The 23,965-nt window shown below is 36.8% G+C and overlaps 1 protein-coding gene across 1 annotated transcript in view; it reads right to left on the bottom strand.

The window, feature by feature from the left end:
* The window catches only part of IGF2BP3 (insulin like growth factor 2 mRNA binding protein 3), a 177,346-nt gene extending 165,329 nt beyond the window's left edge, over positions 1-12,017 (bottom strand). Inside the window, exons 1-3 of the mRNA XM_075922211.1 lie at positions 11,714-12,017; positions 10,928-11,105; positions 9,261-9,321 (exon numbers count right to left, since the gene is read on the bottom strand). Coding sequence (XP_075778326.1) covers positions 9,261-9,321; positions 10,928-11,102 — 236 coding nt within the window. The 5' untranslated portion in view covers positions 11,103-11,105; positions 11,714-12,017. The remainder of the gene's footprint in view (positions 1-9,260; positions 9,322-10,927; positions 11,106-11,713) is intronic.
* Positions 12,018-23,965: the final 11,948 nt, after the last annotated feature.

The following is a 23,965-nucleotide window of genomic DNA, read 5'->3' as shown; positions in this document are numbered from 1 at the left end:
GCTGTATTTCCCATCTGTCTGATTTGACATATAATGAAGTCAGTATTTGTAACTTTTGTTTTCTGCTATACAGACTTACACTTCTGGATCCCCTCGTTTTAACTTTTATCCAATATTCAGACAATTCAATTACATACTTAGTTTATGGTACCATGCAATTCATAGGGCATAAAAATCTAAATCGGTACATATTTACTTAAGTACCAACCTGGCAGAAAGATGACTAGTTCCCTTACAAGTATTCTAGGTTAAGAACTTCTGCACATATATGATGAAATATAATCAAATGCAAATTCTAAATAAAATGGTTTCTTTTAGGGCCAAATTCTACGATCCTTAATCAAGAAAAGCTTCTGGTGACTTCAACAGAATCTTGTTTGATTAAGGATGGCAAATTTTCTCTTTGTCACTGAATTATACAATTGGAGAAAATATCTTAACATTCATTAAGAAATCACTTCTGTGAAGCAGGTCACATGAACTGGTTTAAACACAATATCTTATTTTTAAGAGACTAGCATTGCTGCAAAATACTTTTAATATTGAATTGTTTTCACTTGTTAAGCTTTAAGAAAATCTAACAAAATTTACACTAACAAAAAGACCACACACTGAAGAGCTTTCTCCACATGCTGGAATATTGTTTTTTAAATCAAGCTCACACAGCGTATGTACTGTCATTGTCAAGATATCTGAATCAACTCAGTGGAAGAGAAGGATGGCATAAGCTTAAGTGTTCTGTACTGTACAGCAGCAAAGCAACACATACAGCAAGAAGTCAGACTGTGGACAGTACATGCGATATTAGCAACTAGACATTTGGAAGACAACTTCAAAGTGAGTAATATGATTCTAAAAGATAAGGGATTTTTTTTAAGTTTCCTTCTGCTATTTCAGGGCTGCAACAGCCACCATCAGTTTCCACCAGAATTATACTTACATTCTTTACTCAGGTGAGTAGCTATACTCACCTGAAAAATGAAGGATAAATTACAAAAGTATTTGATATCAGCATGTTTTAAGTTTAGTAGCTAAGGAAAGTCAGTTAACGGACTAAAAATTCTTTTCTTGTAAATAATGTTAATTTGGAATAGTTCTTAATTCTAAAAGGAAGAGAAAGAGAAATGTTTGTTCACAAGGAGCAAACCATCATGTTGCTTTCACATCCAAAACACATTCAAAGCATGAACACTAAAGATTTGTAAGCAAACAGCTCTACCCTGAAAATAAACGTCCACAACAGTTTAAACTTTTATTTTTTCTAAAGAAGCAGGCAACTGTGGGGACCAAACACAATTAAAACTCTGGCTACTTTTCCTGGGTTTCTTGTGCAGTTATAGTCCCCAAGATAGGACACAATTCATACTCCTCTAAAAGCCTTCAAAGTCACATGAAGACTACACAGCTGGAAAAAAAGGTTTGCAAGATCAGATCTCATTATGAGAAAGTTGTTATATAGTGTTTGTGTATCTCACACTTTCCTTCAACTGGTCCTCTAGCCTTGCTAGATTAAAATTCCTTTTGGATACCATAAATACAGAACTGTTACAAAGAAATAAACTCAGCTTTAAAGTATTTATGCGAACATTTCAGATAAATGCCTTTCTGAACATTTAAACTGAACAAAACTAAAACCAAGTTTTGTAGATATAAAATGACAATGAAATCTTGTTGCTCATGGAACACCATAAGTGCAGGTTTGCCATAACCAGACTTTCAGTTTGTACTTGACAATGCAGTAGACGAACTCGGTAATGCAGTATACGAATTCTCTGAATTCACCATTAGCAAATACCACTTCTGAGTTTTACCTACACATACATAATTGGTAAATAGGTGTTACTTTCATAAACAATAAAAAATTAGCTATTTCCAGAGGGAAAATATGTATTGGACGCAAAGTAGGCTTACTGATATTAAAATAGCATTCCACAAGTTCAACTGAGCATGAAAATTAATCTTTCAAAAGTGAATATTCAACTACAATTGTACTAATACTGAAGAAAGGAAATTTTGATAAATTCTTTAGACACTAAACCATTTTCTACTTAAATAATAGCAAGTGGTTTATTATGATGTCACCTCGATTAAAAGGCATTTTATCTGAAACATTGTTTTGCATATTGTCTGATTGCTTTGAAATACTGTAATCACAAACATCTCACACCAAAACAAATATTAAATGAGAAATTGAAGTTCTCATTTATTTAAATTCTTTCATGTGTCTGAATGTGGAAATACTTCCGTTTCTAATAAAAAAGGAATTATATTTTGTGTAACATATATAATAATTTGACAAGAGCATACATTAACACATCTACTTCTCCACCCAAAGTCCAATTACAAGTATTAGAACCAAATACTTATTTTGAAGAGACCATCTTATTTTGAGCAATTTCATATAGCCATATATATCTTTACAAAAGGCCATTTTTAGAGGGATTTTACTCAACTAATACCCTCTAAAATGAAAAAGTGACCTTTAAAACCAGTAGGCATGCAAACAAAGGGGAATATGGAAGATTCCTAAAAAAAAAACTACACAGAACACAAGGTAACTTACATTCAGTAGTTCAGATTTTTGTCACATCCATTTTGAAGGGGAAATAGCTTAAGCAAAGTGACAAAAATATAACTTATTTTAGCTTATACTATAAATTTTCTATTGTAAACATGATGAATATCCCCTTATACAGAGGAACATAACTCACTTGCCACTAAAGCATAATAGGTGTAAAACCCATAATGCAGGTTATCTCTAGCAGCCTCCAGTAACAGATTCATAACACAAACACCTTAAGTAAGTACACATTAAGATTTCCTGTGTTTATTAGTTAGCTGATTCAAATCTTGACTAACTAATTAAGTGGACTGAAGAAAAAAAAGTCTGGTTAAATGGATTTTAAAAGCTGTGGCAAGTGTCTTAACCTGCCAAAAGTAAAACAGAAGTTTTACTGTCCAAGCAGTATTTAGAAGCCAAACTGGTCATTTCAGTAGATGAATTTAGAGAAGGAAACAGCAGTTGCCTCAGTGAACAGGTGAATTGGAAGTCAGAGACACAGGTAAGTATGGAACTACTTACTATCACCTCCATCTCCAGCATAAGCTTCAATGCAAGACTATATTAAATTCTATTATATGCTGCAGCTCTTTGAAATCTTCTGCCCTATTCAGATAGGAAGAGGAAGGTTCACAAACAGAAACAACCACAGAACAGAAGGCAAGACAAATACATATGCTTGACAACTGGCAAGATACACAAAGAGACCCGTGAGGCTCAAGTATAAACATAATTCCTAAATATTCCACTTGACAAGGCCAGTTTTCTAAAAAAAATTCATTCCTTCAGCAATGAGGCAGGAACAAAAGTCACATTTGTATACCAGTTTTCAACAACAGTTAACTGTCAAATCTGCATAAAGTGGTAGACAATTAACTGACTCAGAAACATGAATAGATTTTTATGCATATAGAAATTAAGAAACCATAAAACTGAGAGTACCTTGAGGGTTTTTGAGGAAGTATTATAGAAATGTAAACTTTTTATAAATATTTGTCATGCATTCAAATATTCCTAGGTCTTATTATCAGAAAAAAATGAAAAGCAATGTCCTTATTTCTGCTTCATAATATCAAATATTTTGTAGCCAGTTTCAATTTTCATTTATTTACCTTTTTTAGAATGGCTAATTCTCAGTCTAAGTATTCTTACATAACAAAGTTTTAAGTATATAAAACATACCAAAGATACATCTACACTGCAACTGAATATTCATGGCTAGCCCATGTCAGCTGACTTGGGCTCATAAGGCCTGGTTTGCAAGGTTGTAAGACTGTGATGTCAACATCTTATTTCAGGCTGCATGCTGGACTCTGGGACAGTCCTCCCTTGCTCTGGGATCTACAAGAGGGACTGTCCCAGAGCATAGGCTACAGCCTGAGCCCAAGCGTCTATACTGCAATTTTACATACGTATGAGCCTGATTTATCTGACACGGCCAGCCAACCTGGGCCACCCAGAAGTGTTTACTGCAGTGTATACACCCCAATAATCTTCTACACCCAACATGTCATATTTGCCCAAATTGCAAACCATGACACGACCTCTGATATCTCTTTATCTCCACACAATGCCTTGCAAAAGGCCAAAAAGAAAATGAAGTAATCTTTGAGCCAGGGAGGGGAGCAACTTCCACAGTTGAGGATCTGCCACAGAAAATATTCTGCCACCAGGCACCCTTCATCTTCTAAACTGCAGGTACATTAGCATCACTGATTGCAACCAGGAGAGGTATCACAAAAAGAGAAGTAATTTCTTGGGTAGTTTAGTCCCGAATAATTTAAGGATTTATAGGTCACAACAAACCACCTAGTTTCTGGGTGGAGTTTAATTGGAATTGAGGAAAGACTGTAGTGCTGAAATAACTTGCTCTCTATGCAAGCACTAATATTCTGCAATAATTTCAGCTTCTGGAACATCTAAAATGTACCCCCATGTAGAACTCACTGCAGTAGTTTTCAAGGGTTTTAATTATGAAATAGAAAAAGTCTGATTAACCACGCCCTGACCATGTTTTACAGTCCTTCAATTATGCTTCACTTAAAACGATTGACATTTAGCATGCCTTCAGAGTAATGAGTCTATATGCCGCTTAGAGAGAAAAAACCCTTTAAAGCTTAACTTTAAGAGCCATGTGCTTTTTATACTTCACCCCACTTTAAGAGACTGCTACAAAAGGGGTTCTTTCATCTTATTATTGTAGGAAACTGCATTTCTGTAGCTCCTCGCAATATAATTCTCCACAACCTGGGTATATAATCTCTATTCACTATAGCTACATACTACAAGTTTAAGAGCCACAACTGACCAAATTTGTGTTTTCTACTATTAATAATTAGATTCCCTTAAAAAAACACACTACTGTTCATATCTGCAAAAACAAATGTAGATGATACACAAAGAACCAGAGTTGTTAAGCAGAATTTTGAGTCTTAATTCTTCCAACAGATTATCTATCATAGCTCAAAATGAGTGAGATTCAGCTACATCTGCTCCACCTAACACGACACTGTGCCTAACAGATCATGAATATGTCCATAAAAATAATGTTCTGTATTTTGCTATTTTATGTAGTGTACTAACACCATGTGACATTAGCATGGTGATCATACCCTGCCTTATATTCACATGCTCTCTCAAAATCCATAAGTATTCTGTTCCCTAACTTAAAAATGTGATCACTTCACAAATAATAACCACATACAGCTCAATCACCCATTAGCATTTGAAACATAAATCATTCATTCCCTCCCTCCCAACACACCTACCACATCCATGTTAAAACTATACAAATTTTAATCCACAATTGACAGAAGCTTATATGCATCTCACTAAGCAATTATATTAAAAAAGTATATTTCTTTTCAAACCAAACTTCATATTGGGACTTTAGATGAAGTATAATTAGAAACGTATTTAGATTTCCTGTAACAAGTGGTCAAAATGACTGATTAAAATGCAATGTGATCTACCTTTTGTACCTCATCAGTTCTCTCCCAATACCAAAAAATTAAAAAAGAAAAGAAAAGATAATTAATTTGTTTTTAAAAACAAAACAAACTGTTAGGAACAGTATCTAACCTCCAAGCTATGAAAATGCCTCACTAGTATCATATCATCTGAGTTGGAAGTGTAAACTAAGCGTTTTAAGCTTCTAAAAAGGAAGTCACAGCAAGCAAAAAAAAACAAAACAATTTTAAGTAAAGTAAGATCAACACATTTTACAGGGATTTAAGAATGTTCTCAGAAATTTTAAAGGACTGACTCAATGTTCAGTCCTCAAGTGGCTAGTGTCAGCTTCCTACCCTCCCCCTGCCATGAATCTGAACATCACACCAGTGACATCAGTGCTATCTGAATAATCAGATTGCAGCATGTACATTGCCCCACTAGATACCAGCTGCTTTTGAATCACAGAAAGGGGGTCACTGCAGGGCTCCAACGTAAGTGTACATGTATATCAATCTTGCTGCATTTTTGCTGCTCAACACCAAATTAATGTGAGGTGATTATCAGAATTCACAATGCTTTGCATTCTCTTGGGAAGCAGGACTAGCACTCAAAATTGTTACAATGCCTTCTCCAAGTTTTGAATGAAGTGACCTAAAGTTCTATGAAGTACTGCAACAGTCTTCCATGATTCATAAGGTCTGAATGCAAAAATTCCACATTGCCCTTTCACATTCCCTTGAGATTTCAGTAGTAAAACAGAGATCAACTTTTGGCTTATTCAACAGTAGACACCTCACACACAAAAATCTCCACTCTTCTTGCAAGTAAACCTTTACCAGCTCACCGCACACACTACCTACAGTTGGAATGTAACCATGATCTGTCTTAACGCTCCAATAGGCACTCTACAGTACCATATTCCCAGCCTGCCTTTCACAGCAGGTATAAAAGTAACTTTTGCAAATGTGGGTGTGCTCACTTCAGAATGGAATGTACAACAAAGGTTGAAACACAGTGACTACTAAGTCTAAGAATTTCACTTGGAATAACAAATCACACTTCACAATGACTAGCCTTCTGGACTCAACACAATATTATGACAACCCTAACTGACACCATCTCTTGACCTTCCTTTCCATGATTAGGTTATGCATTACCAGCTCCCTATCTTCACCCTTTTTTCACAGTCTCTCCAACCCCAGAAGGTGGGGAGGAAAATGTAGACAAATGCAAAAATGCATATTTTAAAAAATTAAGTACAAACTTCCCACTCGGCCACTACATAGTGATAGAGGTCAATACATCAGTATACACTGAACAATGTAAATGCATTACAAACAACTTTTGCTGTTATTCTTATGCAGAAATAATTTTATCATACTGTATAGCTATGTATGCTAAAAGGATATGACCTATAGCTCACATAATTTTCTTTACTGTAACATCTATTTAACCAAATGCCCCACAATGGTAGAAGTTGGGCTCCACAGAAAACTAACCCTACACTTTCAACCTACTAACAAACTGGATAGGTCTTTTGAACACCCCTACACAGGATTCTCCACAGAATTGTGACTACACTGCCTCATTGTAACTATATCTGCCATATTTACCACATATAGATATATAGGCTTTTTAAAAATCTCTCTTTTACATCCATACTTTTGAACACATGTAAATAACTTTCCTTTCCCCTAAATTACTGATGTAGCTCAACATTTAAGACTTAACTTTTTAAAGTCATCTAGTAACTCTGGAAACACAACAAGTAGACAATACTTAGAAAGATCCACTGAAGGATGGTGGGGGGGGCGGGGAACAAACTTGTTGAGCTGGTGCAAAGGAAGTACTACACAGCTTTGAAAGGAAAGAAAACTACTTTTGTATGAATGTTACTGACTTACTTGAAAATAAAAATTCTCACCTGCAGAAATCTATTTACAATTATGAGAAATGCAATCAAATTTTCTATGAAAAAAATTCAGAGATACTCTGACCAGACACAGCATGTTTGTATGATGTTTAACGAACATTAATTGCAGTGGGAAATTTTTGGTAACTAAATATTCATAAATATAAAAATAGGAGTGTACCTGTACCTCTGCAACATATTTTGGAACCTTAAGTTCAGTCTCAGTATTATACGTTGTTTCTGACAATTTACAGAATTACATACCAAAAAAAAAAAAATGAGTTTTAGAAGAGAGAGTGCTAGTTCACAAATATGAAAACATGCCTAACCCCAACACAAAGAACAATGTTTTTTTATATTTGCAGCTGAATTCTATTAATATCAGGGAAATATGCATTTAAACACATAAAAAAATGGTACAGAAAGTTTTTTAAGCTACATCTGTGATCATAAAATCATTTTTTAATATAGTGTATGTATCAGTGTACTCTATGTATTTCAGATTAATAAATTTCTGTTTACAACTTAATTGCAATGTTGGCATATATTACAAAAACTAGAATGTACTTTTGAGACTGATGAATTCCTGCATTTGCCATTGCATTTTCTTCTGTTAGCCCCAATAACCTTTTAAGTATACAAGAAAGTACTTAACTAAAATTATACATTCAAAAAGCTAAAAATATGCTACTGTAACTTGCTGTTGACACATTCAAATTGCATAACATTGCATATAATACTACATTAAAAAATGATCAAACAAAACTAACCAGACAACATAAACACACATTTAAAGATTTTCCTACTAGCATTAAACCAACTAAAAACCCAACAACCATACATTCTTAAGTGAAGCTTCCCTTCACTGCTAAATAAAGATGAATCCCACAATCAGAATCTCAACAATAAAGCCACTAGTATTTATACACACATTTTTAAAAAACTGTTTTAGAAATTTATACTTTCGTAAAAGTATAACGGATGTGTTAGGAGCACTTTTTAAATAAAGTTATTTTATCTAGGAAGTATGGCTGTTTGTATAATGAAGAGTAGGGACAAGTAAATGCAAAGTTTAATCTATTTTGTTAATACTCTCTAGAAAACTTAGAGCACACTATAATCTAAATATTTCTTGGGGGGGGGGGGGCGGAGAGAAGGAGAACACAACACTACAGTCCGTAAATAATTATTAATCTGCTTTGCTGCAAGAATCTGAGTGTTGGTTCTTTATATCAGGCCCACAACCTACATGCTACTGAGCCCTGAAGTACTCACTTTTCAAAAATTACACATACATTAAAAAAGGGTGCATAAATCATGCCTTTACTAAAAAGAAATCAGCATTCCCTCATATGTCTGTACATGCCAGATCAAAACAGTAAAGAAAATTCCTCCTTAAATCTAGACGAAACTTACACTACTTAACTATAAAATGCTGCAGCCTCCAGCATGGCAGGATCAAAAAACTATATCTATACAAGTATATTTGCAAGATGCTTTGTTCAAAGCTCACGTGCTTGCCTGTTACACAGCTCAAAACATCCCATTTCACTTCCTGCAAATGTACAAAATTTAACACTTCTCAGGAATTTATCATTGGTAATAATTATTAGTCTTTCAATCACAACCTGCTTCCTCCATGAAGAGGTTGGCTTCTATAGGCTGCAGACTAATATGTTAAAAATATAAAGAGATTATTCTGGATTTATTTCTGATATCAATAGTGGTTTTCTAATTTAATAAAGTAGTTCATTTATCCACAAGGAAACAAACATAACTTAAGCATTTTGTTTTGATTTTGCTGTAGCAGACAAGGGCAAGAAAAAAAATATTTACCTTTGTCTTTTAGGGACTGAATGTTCAACTTCTATGAGTTTACCATGCAGTTCCACTTTACCTGAAAATAAAAACAAAATTAGGGGAAAGTGTTTTTAAATGTGTTTGAAGGACTCTCTCATTGCCCCCCTCTTCTCAAATTGAATATGTGGTGTTTTAAAACAGCACAGGAAATTAAAAGTGCAACACATTCGCTTATTTATTAATAACTGGTGTAACAACAGTATAGTGGCAAATTGCAACCACAAGCCAAGAGACTTCACTTTTAATACGTCCTTTAGCACAATAATTGGCCGAAAGGGTAAGTGAAAGACGCTGTTTTAAAAGGTACCTCTACGTGTATTTGACCCATTTTCTCGAAGTGATCTGTAATACAGATACAAATTTCGCTGGGATGAGCTGATCAAAGCCCTGGAGCTCAAAGAGAGAAGACACTGGGAATGCTTCAGGGTTGTGTGAAAACGCTTGTGTCTCCCCTACTTGCCTATTCTGGGCACCCCTCCCTCCCTCGGCTACCTCCAACGCGTCCCACAGGGCGACAGGCCTCGATTTAAACTTCATGGCATTTTCTGGAGGAGGGATGGATGAAAAGACAGGATTTTAGAGGGGGCCTCAAAGCCCCAGGAGCTTCCCCTCCTCAAGCCTCTGCAAACCGAGTCAAGCAGGCTACATTGCTTTTTTCACAAAAACAGGATGTAGAGACAGAGAGGCGGCCTGGCTGCTGCAAGTGACGGGGGGTGCGGGAGAGGCAGGCAAAGGGAAAGCGAAATAAATAATCCCGAAGGAATGCAGCCCTCCAGCGCCGAGCCCTGCCAGCTCCTCACCCCGGGGTGGGGGCCTTTACTCTCCCGAGTTTGGGTTACTCTCCAGTGCTGCAGGGAAGGCTGGAGCATGCGTCGGCTCCGTGCAACACCCCGCGTGGGGCCGGGAGCTTCGCCAGCCAACTCCTTCCAAGTGCACCCAGAAGGCGGCTTCTGCCAAGCCCGCAGCCCGGCTGCCGGGGCGACACGCTGGGCAGGGAGCGCCTATGGGTGCGCGCTGTGTGCACAGAGCAGGGCTCGCCCGCCGCCCCTGCGCACTATGCCGGAAGAAGGGCTGTTTCCCCTCCGCACCCTAACCTTGGCGTGGCCCCCCGAAACCATTGCACGGCCCGGCCTCCCCTTGCTGCAAAGTCCCCCGCGTCCCCGGGCGCTCGCAGGGAAGCCAGGATTGTCCGTCGGGGCGGGGGAAGGACTATGGGAGCCCCGGCGTGGTAGGTGTCTGGGCCCAGGCTGGTGCCTCTGCCCCGGCCTCTTGGAAGCGATGGGGGGGAAAACGCCGCCTTGGCCACCTCCCGCGCCGCCAGAGCCAGCCTAGCGCACCCCGGCCCCCTCCTATGGCCCCCCGGCTGCAACGCAAGCCCCGAGCTGCGGAGGCCAGAAAGCAGCGGGATGTCACACCCCGGCGTGCCCGCTACCTGCCGCCGTGCCCGGGGGCCGCAGCCCCCCCCAGCTCCTGCCTTGCAGCCCCCAGCGCACCCACCTCGCCCCCACCCCCTTGGCAAGGCAGGGACAGATTGCGGGGTCTCCCCGGCGTGGAAGCGGCGAGATAAGGGGGGTTCTGTGGGTGAGGGAAGAGGAGCTGCCGGGGGGCAATGAGATGGGGGGGGGGTTCCTGAAGAGACTCACCTGAAAGTGCCTCGATGGCCTTCATAGCCCAGTTATCATCGGGGCAGTCGACGAACGCGTATCCCGTCTTCACCAGAAACTGGCCCGTGAAGGGGATCTTGGACTCCTTAAAGAGACTTTCCAGGTCCAGCGGGCTCACGCTCTCGCCGAGGTTGCCGATGTACAGCTTGTTCATGGTCTTGCTCGTTTAAAAAAAAAACACCCACAATCCACACACGCGCAACAAATTACAGCCCGGGCTTGCAAAAATAAGGTGAGGAGGGGAGGGGGGGGAGAAAATAAAATGCGATGGAGGAGAGCGAGCGAGAGAGAGCGAGGTGGAAAAAAAATCAGATCTGCAGCCTGAGTCCCTCCCACCCTCCCTTGCTTGCTCTCTCCCGGGGTAAAAAAAAAAAAAACTGTCTCCAAATCGGAATCCGGAGTGAATGCTGCGTGAGCCGGGCGCGGAGGGGAGGCCAGGGGGAAACACCCAGCGTGGGGACTAGGATGGCGGGCTGAGAAAGGAGGAGGAGGGGGAGATAAACTACTTTTTTTGTCTTGCCCCCAAGCCCGTTTGGCAACGGCGACAGCAGGCGGGCTACGAAAATGTCACACTACGTGCATGGAGGCGCCGCCTCTCAATTAAAAAAAAAAACCAAGAGGGGGGAGGAAGAAAATTACTTGAATATTCCGGCTTTTTGAATGAGCCACGTGTTCAAACTACAAATCAACTTCTCACGTGAGGAATCCCAGCTCCTCAATTAGATAGCGGCCGTAGCTCGGCGGCTCTCACACACACACACTCACCGGAGGAGGCGGAGAGATTGGGTGAGGGACAGGCCGGGGGAGGAGGCAGAGGCGGGCTGCGCACAGCACACAGGGACAAGTTGAAGAGGGCTGGGGACTAGAAAGAGGGAGATCGGGAGTTTGATGGGCGCTGGCCCCGAGCGCGTGTTCCCTCTCAGCCCCTGTTCCAGGCTGCGGCCGGCGGCTCGGCCCTTCCCCCGAGCACACGCCCACTCGCAAATAACGCCCGGCCTCGCTTTGCTGCGGCCAACTCTGTCTCTTCGGCAAGCAGCGAGCGAGCACAAACAGCTGCGGGAGGAGAAGACGCACGCTCTCTCGGGGCGGGGGCAATCGCCGAGGGGATTCCAGGAAGGAGGGAAACATGCCATTATAATGCCCACGCCCCCCACCCTTCCCCCGTGATGCGAAGCCACCAGTATTATTCTTAGGGGTCGTTCGTGCAAACTCTGCTCTCCCTGCAAGCTGGCTCGAGCCCTTGGCGAGGGTGACTCACCAGCGAGGAGGGGAGGGGTACTTAGGAAAACTGCGGGGGTAATATTCTTATTAGCACTTCCCTGAGCGATCTCTCCATGCGCAGCACCTTTGCCTGCGATTTCATGTTTGGTGGCTTTCTGGTTTCTTGTTTGCAATTGGCTGAGCGCTGGGGAAAGACAAGGGACTGAATGAGGGAGGGGAGCGGGAAGGGGGAAATGAGGGTCTTTCCAGCCTAGAAGGAGCCCCCCATCTGGTAATGTTTCTGGTGGGTTGATTAGTATGAGTTGCAATGTATGTGGAATGGAGCTGTACGGAGAAGAGGACAAAGGGGTGGGACGCAGGACAGTTGGAAAATGATTAAGAAGTGGGAGAGTCCAGAGTGAGAATAACATGCTCTTCTCCTTTCTACTAAAAGGAAAAAAATGTGTCCTCCTTTCTTTTAATCTAGTTAATGGTGGATCTGATCTTAGAAAATGTGAAGACTGGCCAACCAGCGTTACCCTCCGATTTTGCGATATCCCCCTCCCCCTTTTGGTTTAAAGAACCATTCATAATTTTCAACATTTGTAAAGAGTACAATGGTGGGCTTGTGGAAGGGAGGGGTTTGGGTATGTGGAGCCTTTCCAGTGCAAACAAAATGTTGCCTGAAGATGAAGAAAGGATATGGAAATGAAAGCCAGCACTGTATTTAATATAGCAAAATAGTAGGTTTTGTTTAATAATTCAATGCACTTTAGTTGAAGGTTTCATTTATTCCATGGTAGATTTTAATAGGCATTCCATGGAAAATAGTTCAATGTGTGTATTAGTTAACAGTGAATGAAAATATACATGAGCTGTATTTTATATGGAAATATTCATAAACAGAAATATCTTGGTTTTATACTTCATGTCTACAAACTAAGTAAATATATGTAACTTAATTTAACCTGAAAATATGTTGTTGATGAATGTTGACAATTTTTTTGTTGTTTGTACTTTGGACACCACAGTCAGTATGTATTACTAGACATTAATTTACAAAAGGCACAGCAAAGATAGTTATTGAAGAGTTAGCATAGAGTGGAATAATTAAATGTGGCATTTTTTAAAATGGGAATATTAATGTGAAAAACACATGTGGATTGTTACATTCAGTAACTTTCAAGGAATAATTTGTCATAAGCTAGTATGCATAATTTTACTAGTGCTTATCAAGAAAGTAGTCTGTATAATTTTAATCAATGTTTAATGTTAATTTTATGACTTTTACTTGTAGTTGATAAAAGGAATTTGTGTGTGCCACTCTTTTAGATTTTAAACAATTTCCATTTTGTAGAAAATGGACAAATAGTTCATTAGTGTAGCTAATCTTCATGCAACAGTACCAGTTTACAGCACTATGCTCTGGAAGAGACATTTTTCTTAAATGAGCTTGTATTTTATTATATTATCTTGTATAGTCTGATTAAAAACAGATGCATTTTAGGAGTTTTTTAAATTATCTGTTAATCAAAACTATACAGTAGTTAGCGTTCTCTAAAATTGGCTAGTTTTCTTTATAACTTGGATTTGTACTGAATTTATCATTCATCACCATGTGCTCTTTTCTACATGTGTGGTCTAAAAATCACAGTGCAAATATTTTCTCTTTACACTGTTAAAATGTAGTATCTGTACATTTTATTTAATTTTCTAACTTGCTAATCTGTTTTGCTGCCCACTTTTTTTTTTTTTAAAGTCAGAGGTGGAAATGTGTCTGTCTATACACACTAGTTGTCCAACAACTGATAAATATTTAATTGTCTAATGTTAGGAGGGGGAGCCTGCATATTAACATCAGCCACATGTACTGAAAATATATTTTTATAACAAAGGGCAAAAACTGCTTAACGTGTTTATACAGAACTATATTGTATTGTTTTATTTGTAATACAAAGAAGTGAATTGGCTAGTGTTTTTAAAATTAAATCCTAAACATTAACATAAATCATTGTTTGTGCTATTAGATAAATGGGACTCTTCTGATTACCATACACAAATTTAATTTAGCACCCTAAAATTTAATTGACCATATTTTGACAGAACTCATAATTTGATGTGTTATTTATTAAGCCCAAATTAAATATTGTATGATTTTCGTAGTTAACTATACATTTAGCAAATCTGTTATGCTAAAAATGTTTGGATCTAGTTTTACCAAATTCAAAGCATTTGAGCTGTTAATTTTCATGTTTTTAAAGTATGTACAGAAAAATGTAAGTTACTGAATTTTATCGCATATGGGGAAACTGAACAAGACTAACGTTTAATTGGTACAATTGCCTTTCAAAACAATATTTTATTAGGAAAATGAAAGGTAAAAGTATCTGTACTAAACTTTTATCACTTGCAGAAAGTGTAATCATTTATCTAAAGAGTCCCCTCCCTCAATGACAAAACACGTGCTACCTTTTATAGATATCAAGAAAACAAGTCTGTTGGGGAAATTATTTTCCTCATAATACTAGTACCCACAATAGATTTATATGAAGCAATAGCATTTGCCATGAGATGTGGATTTTTTTAACACTTTTCTGTCACTGGGTGGTGTTAATTTTTTTAAGATACAGGTGTGTATGTATTCTGTAGATAATTATAGATCATTGTTTAATCTTTTATTTTAAAAGAAACACTGAGGACTATATTGAGCTCTGTTATAAAAAATAGAAATGATATTGGAGAAAGGTATTTCAAGGGCCTGCAAATGATCTAGTAAACTCTTAACTGTTTAGACAGAGTTCAATTTACATTAGGTAAATGTTAGAATATAAGATTATATCTGGCATCCATAATCGTGTGAAGAATAGGTTATGTGCTTGTTTTAGGAATATAACAGTGTCTTATATAATGCAACAAGTTGAAAGGTCATTGAAGGGGATTCGGGTTTTTTTTCATTAGGCCCCAAATAAGGAAACATAGGTGCATAGAATTTTAGGGAGAGGGGGAAGAAGACTGTACTGACTCTAAACCACAATTAGCAAGTGTTAGAAATATAATTCAATGGGTCAGCATTCTGGTGCCTTCTCATTCTTCCCTCCCCCTTCTGAACACCTCCACCCTTTTCAAGGCCCTGCCTTGTCTTTGCCTCAACTAAAGCTTCCTACAGCTTGCAGCGAGCTTTAATTGGCTTGAACATGGATGCATAACTGAGTCGTGCATGAAGCTAACACCCTAGACGAAGAGGACACCCCCAAAGGCAGTTGAAGAGGGGAGGGGAATCTCTCACTGCCTGCCGCAGCACCACATTATTTCACACGGAAACAGACGAATCGAGCTGCAGAAGACATATATGCTATATATAAATATTAAACAACCTTATTGTTACGATCCAATTAATTATAAGGACAACGGATTGGATCGTGCAGAAGTTCTTTGCCAGCTGGAAACTGCCCGCCTCCAGCTACAAAAGCCAGTTGAGCAAACTCAGCACGTAGTAGAGCAAAGGCGCAAGGTTGCAGTTTAGCAACAAGCGCAGGGCGCCTGGGAGGGAGCAGCCGTAGTAATCGTAGTAAGCAGGGCATTGAGCTCACAGCGATGACTCTGAGGCTGTGAGCGAGCGCTGCATCCTATTGGCTAAGAGCTGCACCTACCAGCTTTCCCAGCCTCGTTTGTGCTGGGGCCACTGGCTGCCTGATTTGTTTGCGCTTCTCCCCATTCATTGGCCTCTTGCGCGCATTCCCTGCAGCTGTAGGGGTTGTGGCGCGAAAACAGTCCCCTTTCCTGTCTTGAGTGTTTTTTGTTTCTTTCCTCTGATTGTTCCGTTGGGCCCCTTAAAAAAAAAAAAAAAAGGAAACAAAGTGTTACTGGGTAGGATGCAGCGACACAATGTGTAGATCTCCCTGCGATTCGTTCACCCTCATGTCTGATGGAGGGTTCGGCTGGGGCTGGGGGCTTTGTAAACGTGTAAGTTTGTACCACGCTGCAACACAAAGCAGTGACGCTTCTCGCCGTTGTCGTGTGCCTCTCTTTTACATTTTGACTGCGTTAGCCGTTAAGATAGTATTTAGAATACTTTTAAAATGCCTAATGCTAATATTCAAACGCTTCTAATGGAACCGGTATCTTTCCCCAGTTTCCATAGCTAAATGTTAAAATACTTTAAAAAATCCGAAAGAGACTAACAGCACAGTACATAATTATTTTTAGTGGATACAATACTTTTATAAAACCTTTTTCTTTTTTTTCTTTTTTTTTTTTGTTAGTTTGAAACAGTTACAGGATAGGTAAGGTTGCTGCAGTTTTATGGCTGAACAGCTAGTTCTAGGATGGAGGATGCAGCCTAATTTTGTAAAATTTTGCAAAAAATTGTCGGGTGTTAAGATAAAAACAAATCCAGCTAGAAAACAAATGACAGAAGTCTCTTCAAGATGGGCAGCAGAGAGACTGAAAAAGTGCACTCAACAAAATGCTGCAGTTCATGTTATCATTCCATTACATAACAGTCCAATATCTGATCAATATTGCTAGTACTTGCATTCCAAAATCATCAAGCATATAAGCATACACAAGCTTTTTCCCAGTTTTAACTGGAATAATCACACTGGTCACATTACCTGTCATACTGATTTGCGTTGCTAGTAAGACTGAATGAAAACCTCCAGTGAGAGCTAAATGATGTATTTTATACTAGTATAAATAGCTATTTAAAAACATGTAAGAAAATTACCTAAATTAAATAAATATGAAATCCAGATAAATAGTAGAAACTGGTCATATCGTACGTAGTGAACTGGGATGAAATACATTGTAACACTTTCTTGGTGTTAACTATTAGCAAAGTTACAACAGTATTGAAATTCTTTAGACTATTTACAGAAGTACATTTATGTAGTTAACTATTTTATTGAAGTTTTAATCTTGAATCCATAACAATAAGTGAATGAACAAAACCAGTACTGTGCTCTATTTACTAATAACGAGGTAGATAATTTTCAATTATCTCAAGCTTTAGTGATTAGGGTAAAATAATTATAACAAAGAAATCTGTTTATATTTTTCACTGAATAAAAATATATGGAGATTAACTCCTGTGGATTGATATACCAAAAAGTTAAGTTATTTTTCTCTTTATTTGTAATGCTAAGAAGAACTGTTGAAGAGTGTAAAGACAATTTAATATAATGGTAGAAACAAAATAAATATTTCAATATCATCTGAAAGAAATAATTGCAATGTAGTCATAGTGCAATATATTTTGATGGAAAATTAAATAACTTGCTCTTACATTTCATGGAAGAATATTTTTATACAGCAACTTGTTTCCTCTATTTACTAATTTAGACATTCCCAAAATAGATCTTGTAAAATGAAAACCTCATTATATTTGTGTGTTTACATAATATAAATGTAGCCTAATCATACAACATTGTTTACATGTAAATATACATGTAGATATGCACACAAGATTAATTTGCATGGCACAAATGGATTTAAAGTTTGAGTTTCAAAATTACTTTAAAATGTTTAGTGTGTTAATATTTAACATTTTGTAGGTAATTTATAGATACTACATAGGAGGGAAGATAGTGATTGTATTGAAAATATATCTCTGAAACTATAAACCTCATGTAACACACATCTATTAAAAAAATCAGGAAAATGCAAAGATATATTTGATCAAGTGACAATAATAATAGTTTATATGGCTTCCTCTCTATAATAAAGGGTATTTGAACCCTTTATAAGAAATCAAGAACTGAAAATTAAGTATCTATTTCACAGACAATAAAAATGATTGTCCTAATTTAAATATTTTTTTTTCATTTGGGAGAAGTCAAAGTATGTTTCTTATTTGTTACTCATTTGATCTGTTGCCAAGGGAAAAAATGTATTAACTAATGAAATAAAATGGGACAGCAACCCAAGCATGAAATCCCACTGGAGAGAACAATGGGAAGCTGCTCTGCACTATCATATTAGTAAAGCAAAACACATTCTGATGTTTTCAGCTATCCTTCAGCATCAGAGGTACCTGATGAACATAGCCCTTATATTGTTCAATATCCATAGCTTATAGGAAGGGAGCCTTACATTTATTTTTTTAATACTGCTTTATGATTGAATCTTGGTCTGTTCTTTCTGTCTAAACAACCAACAGCTATAGATTAAATTTCTTTTGGTAAGATTTTCAAAATGTAGCTCATGATTTGTGGGAAAAATTTGATGTAGTGCCAGTCTTTGACAAAACTCCAGAAGACTTACACCTGTAATAGTACTCTGTTCTGGGAGGTCAACAAAAGAAATGGTAAACTTACTAATGTTGGGAAGTTTTCTAGGATTTACAGTACTAATAAAATGTTTTCAATTAGTCCTATGTCTTATAAGTAACTGATCTGTAGACTGAGATAGAGAAGAGTATTTCAGTTCATTAATATTTAGTTTAGATTTTGTTTCTCTCTTTTACCAGTTGTATTTCATTGGACTGAACTGTAAACATTTCCAGGAAATAATAACAAAATAGTTCTTTACAAGATAAAATTAGTTACTTATGATTTTACACCTTAAAGATTTGATCAATAACTTTTAAAAAATGCATTAGGGTTTCATTACTTCCTGCTTTTTATTTTTCTCAAAATCATAAAGTAATTTAAATTGCAATCCAATTGTGTTGCTCTTCAATTCTTACCACAATTTAGCAGAAGAGCTGAAATTATACATAATAGGATATGTGGTAATCTAAATACACTAGAAAAACTGAGTTGCAATATTATTGGTTCCTCCTGAAGACAGCAATGCTTATATACCCTTAGTAATTTTTTGTCACTTCACTGTTCTTTGCCTAGTTATAAACAAATTGTCCTCAGTTGTCTGTTTTTCATGTAACCTATATCATAACTATTTCCTCAGTAACTGGTTAGCTTTTTTGGTTGCTATTTAAAATATGTTAAGAAAATCCAGCTACAAATGATGTAGACATATAACCACTGTAAACATAAAATAATTTGCACAATAATATATAATGAAACTACATAGACCATCCTTTTTACTCAGTTATGGAACTGAAAGTGTTAAGTAGTCAGAATAAATTTATTTATGTTTCCAGATGTTCAGAAACTTCATCTGGTCCAACCAAGTAACTAAGACTTCTACAAAGATTTTTTTTCATTAGACTGATAACCAATGTTTCAACAATATAATTCTTTGTCACTGAAGGAAAAAGTCCCATAATCAAAAAGTGTCCTGTATCATCATAATTACATGTATTTCCACAAATTATAACTTAATATGGTAAGGGAAAATACTGCTACTCCTGAACTTATTAATTTTTATTTCAAAACCTCTAATTTACATCCAAGTTGTGTTGTCTTAAAGGCTGTTTTAAAATGTCTAATCTAAGAGATGAAACCTATGTTCTAAAGTATAAGTAATGAAACAGCTTACCCATGTGTCTTTCATATTTAAAGACTCCTGTGAACTAAAGTTGGAACTGTGAGCAACAATAAAATACAGAGAAAAACTAAACTATTTTTAGACAAGGCTAGAAGTTTAATACTGTATTCATTGTATTTTGTTATTGCATGGTGAACTTGTATGGGGTTTGTGATTCACACTTTTAAAAATAAGGTCACTGAAGGCACATTAAAAGTAATATAATAGGGGTCACAGAGGCCAGGGGGGAAATCAGTTTTGTTGCATCAGACCTGTTACAAAACTTCAACCTATATGTAAACATTCAGTGACCATTTTTTATGTGTGGCAGTTTAAATGCAGAATAGTGTCTACATTATTTGATGTAACTTAACAATGCTAAAACAACTTAATTTTTACAAAGTCATACTAATACTTCAGTTTATTTTTATTCTTTGTTTTTGTCTTAAAGCAAGACCTTGAATGATGCTGTTGAAACATTGGATATTACTCATTTTAACATTCAATAATAGCATCAAGAAGGTTCAGAAAATCTGTTTTTATATCACTATTTTGTAGAGGCATAGCTGTTTCGATTGAAATGTTAAATAATAGTCAAATCTAAAATCAAAATGAGCTAAAATCATAAGATCATGGGCAAACTAAGATCTTGATCTTTTTTCAAAATAGGAAATTAAAATGTTGACTTCTGTACTAATGTAAGTTAAATGCAAAATAACATCATTTAATACAGTGTTAAAGTTGCCTAATTTAAACTATAAATCAGATAACTGAGGTTAGAGTTCACAGGGTTTTGTGAAGGTAACCCAAGTGCATATCCTTCTAAGATTTAAAATATCAAAATACATTCATTAAGCTACATAGTTAAGAAAAAACAGGTACAGAAAACACTACATTTAATAACATGATCAAATTAAGTTAGTTCTTTGAGTTCGTTCATATCCTGATCTTGTAAGTTTTAATTCTGAGTTCTTAATGTTGTGTTAAATCTTTTGAGTATGTATAGTCTGTTTTATATAAATATATTTCTATAGAGAGTTGGGAATTTTTTGGTCATGTTGAGTTTTTGTGTTTTTGTTTTGCTGAGGGAAAGTAGTGGGGCTGAGAGTGGTAACTAAAAATAGTAGGAATAGGACAAAAGTGTTAACTGATAAGAGAAAGCAGCCTCAAATAAGTCAGAGGCCAACAGGTGCCTACTCAGTTCCTCACCAAAGAACATATTGACTAACTGAAGTTCTACTCTGTAGCTATTATTGTTCATTTTTAAATGCTCACTATTGAAAAAAGCACAAACACTATCTTTGTTTAAGTGCAAATTCTCAGAATTAGTGACATTGTCTTCCCTGTCCAGTAAGTAACTTTCAGATGTTCACAACTAACTTCTAGATTGTGGGTTTTGTTTTGTTTTTTTAATACAAACTTGTTCTGATGAAATGTGTTTTACCCATAAAAGCTCATGACCTAATAAATTTGTTAGTCTCTAAGGTGCCACAGGACTGCTTGTTCATGGATGTACTCCAGCAAGAACTAGTTAATTGTCAAGTATCAGATTTTAGCTATCTTAATTATTGGGGCTGAGAGGATACCATTTTTTAATTAGTGCCACTCCTTCCCTATATGTGCGCATATATATACACACACATACCTCCAACTTGTCATTTTTAAAGCAGAAAATAAGCATGAAAACGTTATCCTAAAATAATAACTTTCTCAAACTTTTGAGTGATTAAAAGAGATGGGAAGATTATAAATGAAACCACCATAAAAATTATCAAAGAGCATCTGGGTTTTCATCTTCTAAAAATAAAAATGGCAGCCTAACTTTTTTGTTACCCACAATGCAACACTGAATTAGTGTACACACATGCTCAATTTGGGTAAGTCATTCATGGTTTGTTGTGAGATGATAAAACAAGATAGGGCTTGCTTGCAATTTTGAAGTTGTGGGTCAAATGGTGTTTAGCAGTCAATAGTCGTCTTACCAAATCACTAATCCAGAGTCTAAGGTTACATGTACATAGCTCAATATGCAACATTTTTTTAATCTACACTATTTTTTTTCCTTTTTTAGTACTACTGTTTTCCTAAACTAAAGCAGTTTTTTTTGTTTTGGTTTTAGATTTTTATTAGAGTTTGAGAGGGGAGGTTACTAGATTGAGGTTTTTCTATTTCCCTCTTCTGTCTAGTTAAATGTTTGTTACATTAGAGTAAGTTATTTTACTAGTAGTATTTAATTTGACTTTTTACAGACATAATTCCATGAACATCCACCATTTCTGTTAAGCATTATTTCCTCCTTTTTTGCTGTGGGTTGTTTTTATAGACTTTTCGTTATTGCCCTCTTTAGTCATCATACATGTTGAGGATATAAAGCTTTCTTAGAACCAAAATATTACGCATTCTCTCATACTGTCAATGAAATAGAATAATGATATGATGTTGCTATGTGAGAGGAGGCATTTGTTGAAATTAAATATTGAGACACTGCACTTAAGATTTTCAAACTGATCTCTGCCTACTTTGCTATAGTTCTTTTTCCTTTGCAGTGTACCTGTAAAATTAGCGAAATGGTTTAAACATGGCCACAAATTAAGTTTTCTGAGTGGCCATCAGTTATGGTTATCACTGCAATCAGGTGACAGTTTAACATCTTTATTTTCCACACCATACAGAAAAGACTTTAATGCTTAGTTACCTATTAGTTTCAGTACAATTAAGTACTGACACATTTTCAGCTGGATACAACTGAAATTTGCATTAATATAAGAAAATTAATCTATTTTACCTTACTAAGCTGTCACTGGTCTTGTCTCTTTACTGTAAAAGAAAATAGTCTCACAAATATTTGTTTGCTTTATAATAAATGTCACAGTACTTTCTGACAAATTTCACCCATATTCTAGCAAATCTGTTGAATAGTGTTAAGAAATACACTAGCTAATACTGTGCAATGTGTTTGGCTGTACCAAAGGATAGTGGAAGGAAAAGGAAATAAATGCCTTTTAGACTGATGAGTATTAGAGGTATTTGACCTTGTATGCACCCCAACTCTGCATGCTGTAGGTAGGGTTGCCAGGTGTCCAGTTTTGAACCAGATAGTCCAGTATTTGAGCTTTCTGTTCGGGAAACAAATGGAGAAAATATAAATGTCCAGTATTTTCTAAATAATATGTAATGTCAATTGTGATGTAATGTCAAGTGTGTCCGGTATTTTTGTTGAAACCATCTGGCAACCCTATCTGAGATAGAACTGTCCTTTGGAAAACTTTAGAACAAATCATTTTAGCCTGTATTCTGTTTTACAGTAAGTGTAAAGTTACTGCTTTTATTTTTTTTCTACTAGTCAGAGACCTACACTGTTGCTATGGGTGACAGATGGCCACATATACACCATTTTATCTATAAAACTATAGCTGTCAGTTTCATACTGTGGAATCTACAGAATGGAGGTTGGATAGGAATCAGTTATTTAACCCAATAGATTTAATGACAGTCACATGCTCATAAAACAAGTTCCTCCGATTTATCAATCTAGCACGTAACTTAAGGGCAGTGGTGGAATACATTTCCCTTAAAGAACATATATTGGACTTCTAATCTAAATCCATTTGTGTAAATGGTGCATTTATGATGATGATACAGTGCACAAAATTAACTGGGAGGCTTTTTTGTTTGTTTTTTACTTAAGAGCTGACTCTTTTCTGCCTCTGCTTTTAAAATACAACTGTATTCTGGTATCTCTTAATTGTTAGACTTCTAGCTTTGGGAAACAAGAAAGTCACTTTCTTCTGCTGCTCATCTGCTGGTGTGAGGGGTGGGAAAGGCAGAGTTAAATTATGCAAAACTGTGGGCATCTAACAATGTAATCATTTTTATTGGAAAGGCACCAAAACCCAGGAGGGAAACATGCAGAGGGTAGAAGCTAGAACTAGCACTAGTTACTAGTAAAATGAGATTGACACCACTATCAGAGAGAGACAAAATTTCCAGAAAGTTTACATTCCAAAATCTTGTTTCCCCTCCCCCTCACCCCCCAAAAAAATCCTTTTTGTAACTGAAATATCATGTTCAGTTTAATCACAAAGGCAAATGTTTGGTTGAAAATGGGAGATTGTTAAATGGGGAGTTGTTCTACTGGAGCCCAAAAACATTTTTTTGTTTATATTCATAACAAATGTGACCTTATAACTTCAAAACCTGCTTGTTTAAAACCAAGTTTGCCACACTTTATTCTCAAATGACATAAGTTTGAAAAAAAAATCATCCTATAATTATAGCTGAGGAAACTTTAAACCCTCTGTTAACTAGTGGCAGCATGAATAGTTTAAGTACTGTGAGATGCAGATCTCCAGTGGTCTGCAAGTGCGGTTCAATAGAGATGTGTATATT

This window comes from Pelodiscus sinensis, chromosome 2 (assembly GCF_049634645.1).
Source record: "Pelodiscus sinensis isolate JC-2024 chromosome 2, ASM4963464v1, whole genome shotgun sequence".
In the NCBI taxonomy this organism is placed as follows: domain Eukaryota; kingdom Metazoa; phylum Chordata; order Testudines; family Trionychidae; genus Pelodiscus; species Pelodiscus sinensis.
This window is presented reverse-complemented; position numbering and strand designations above follow the sequence as displayed.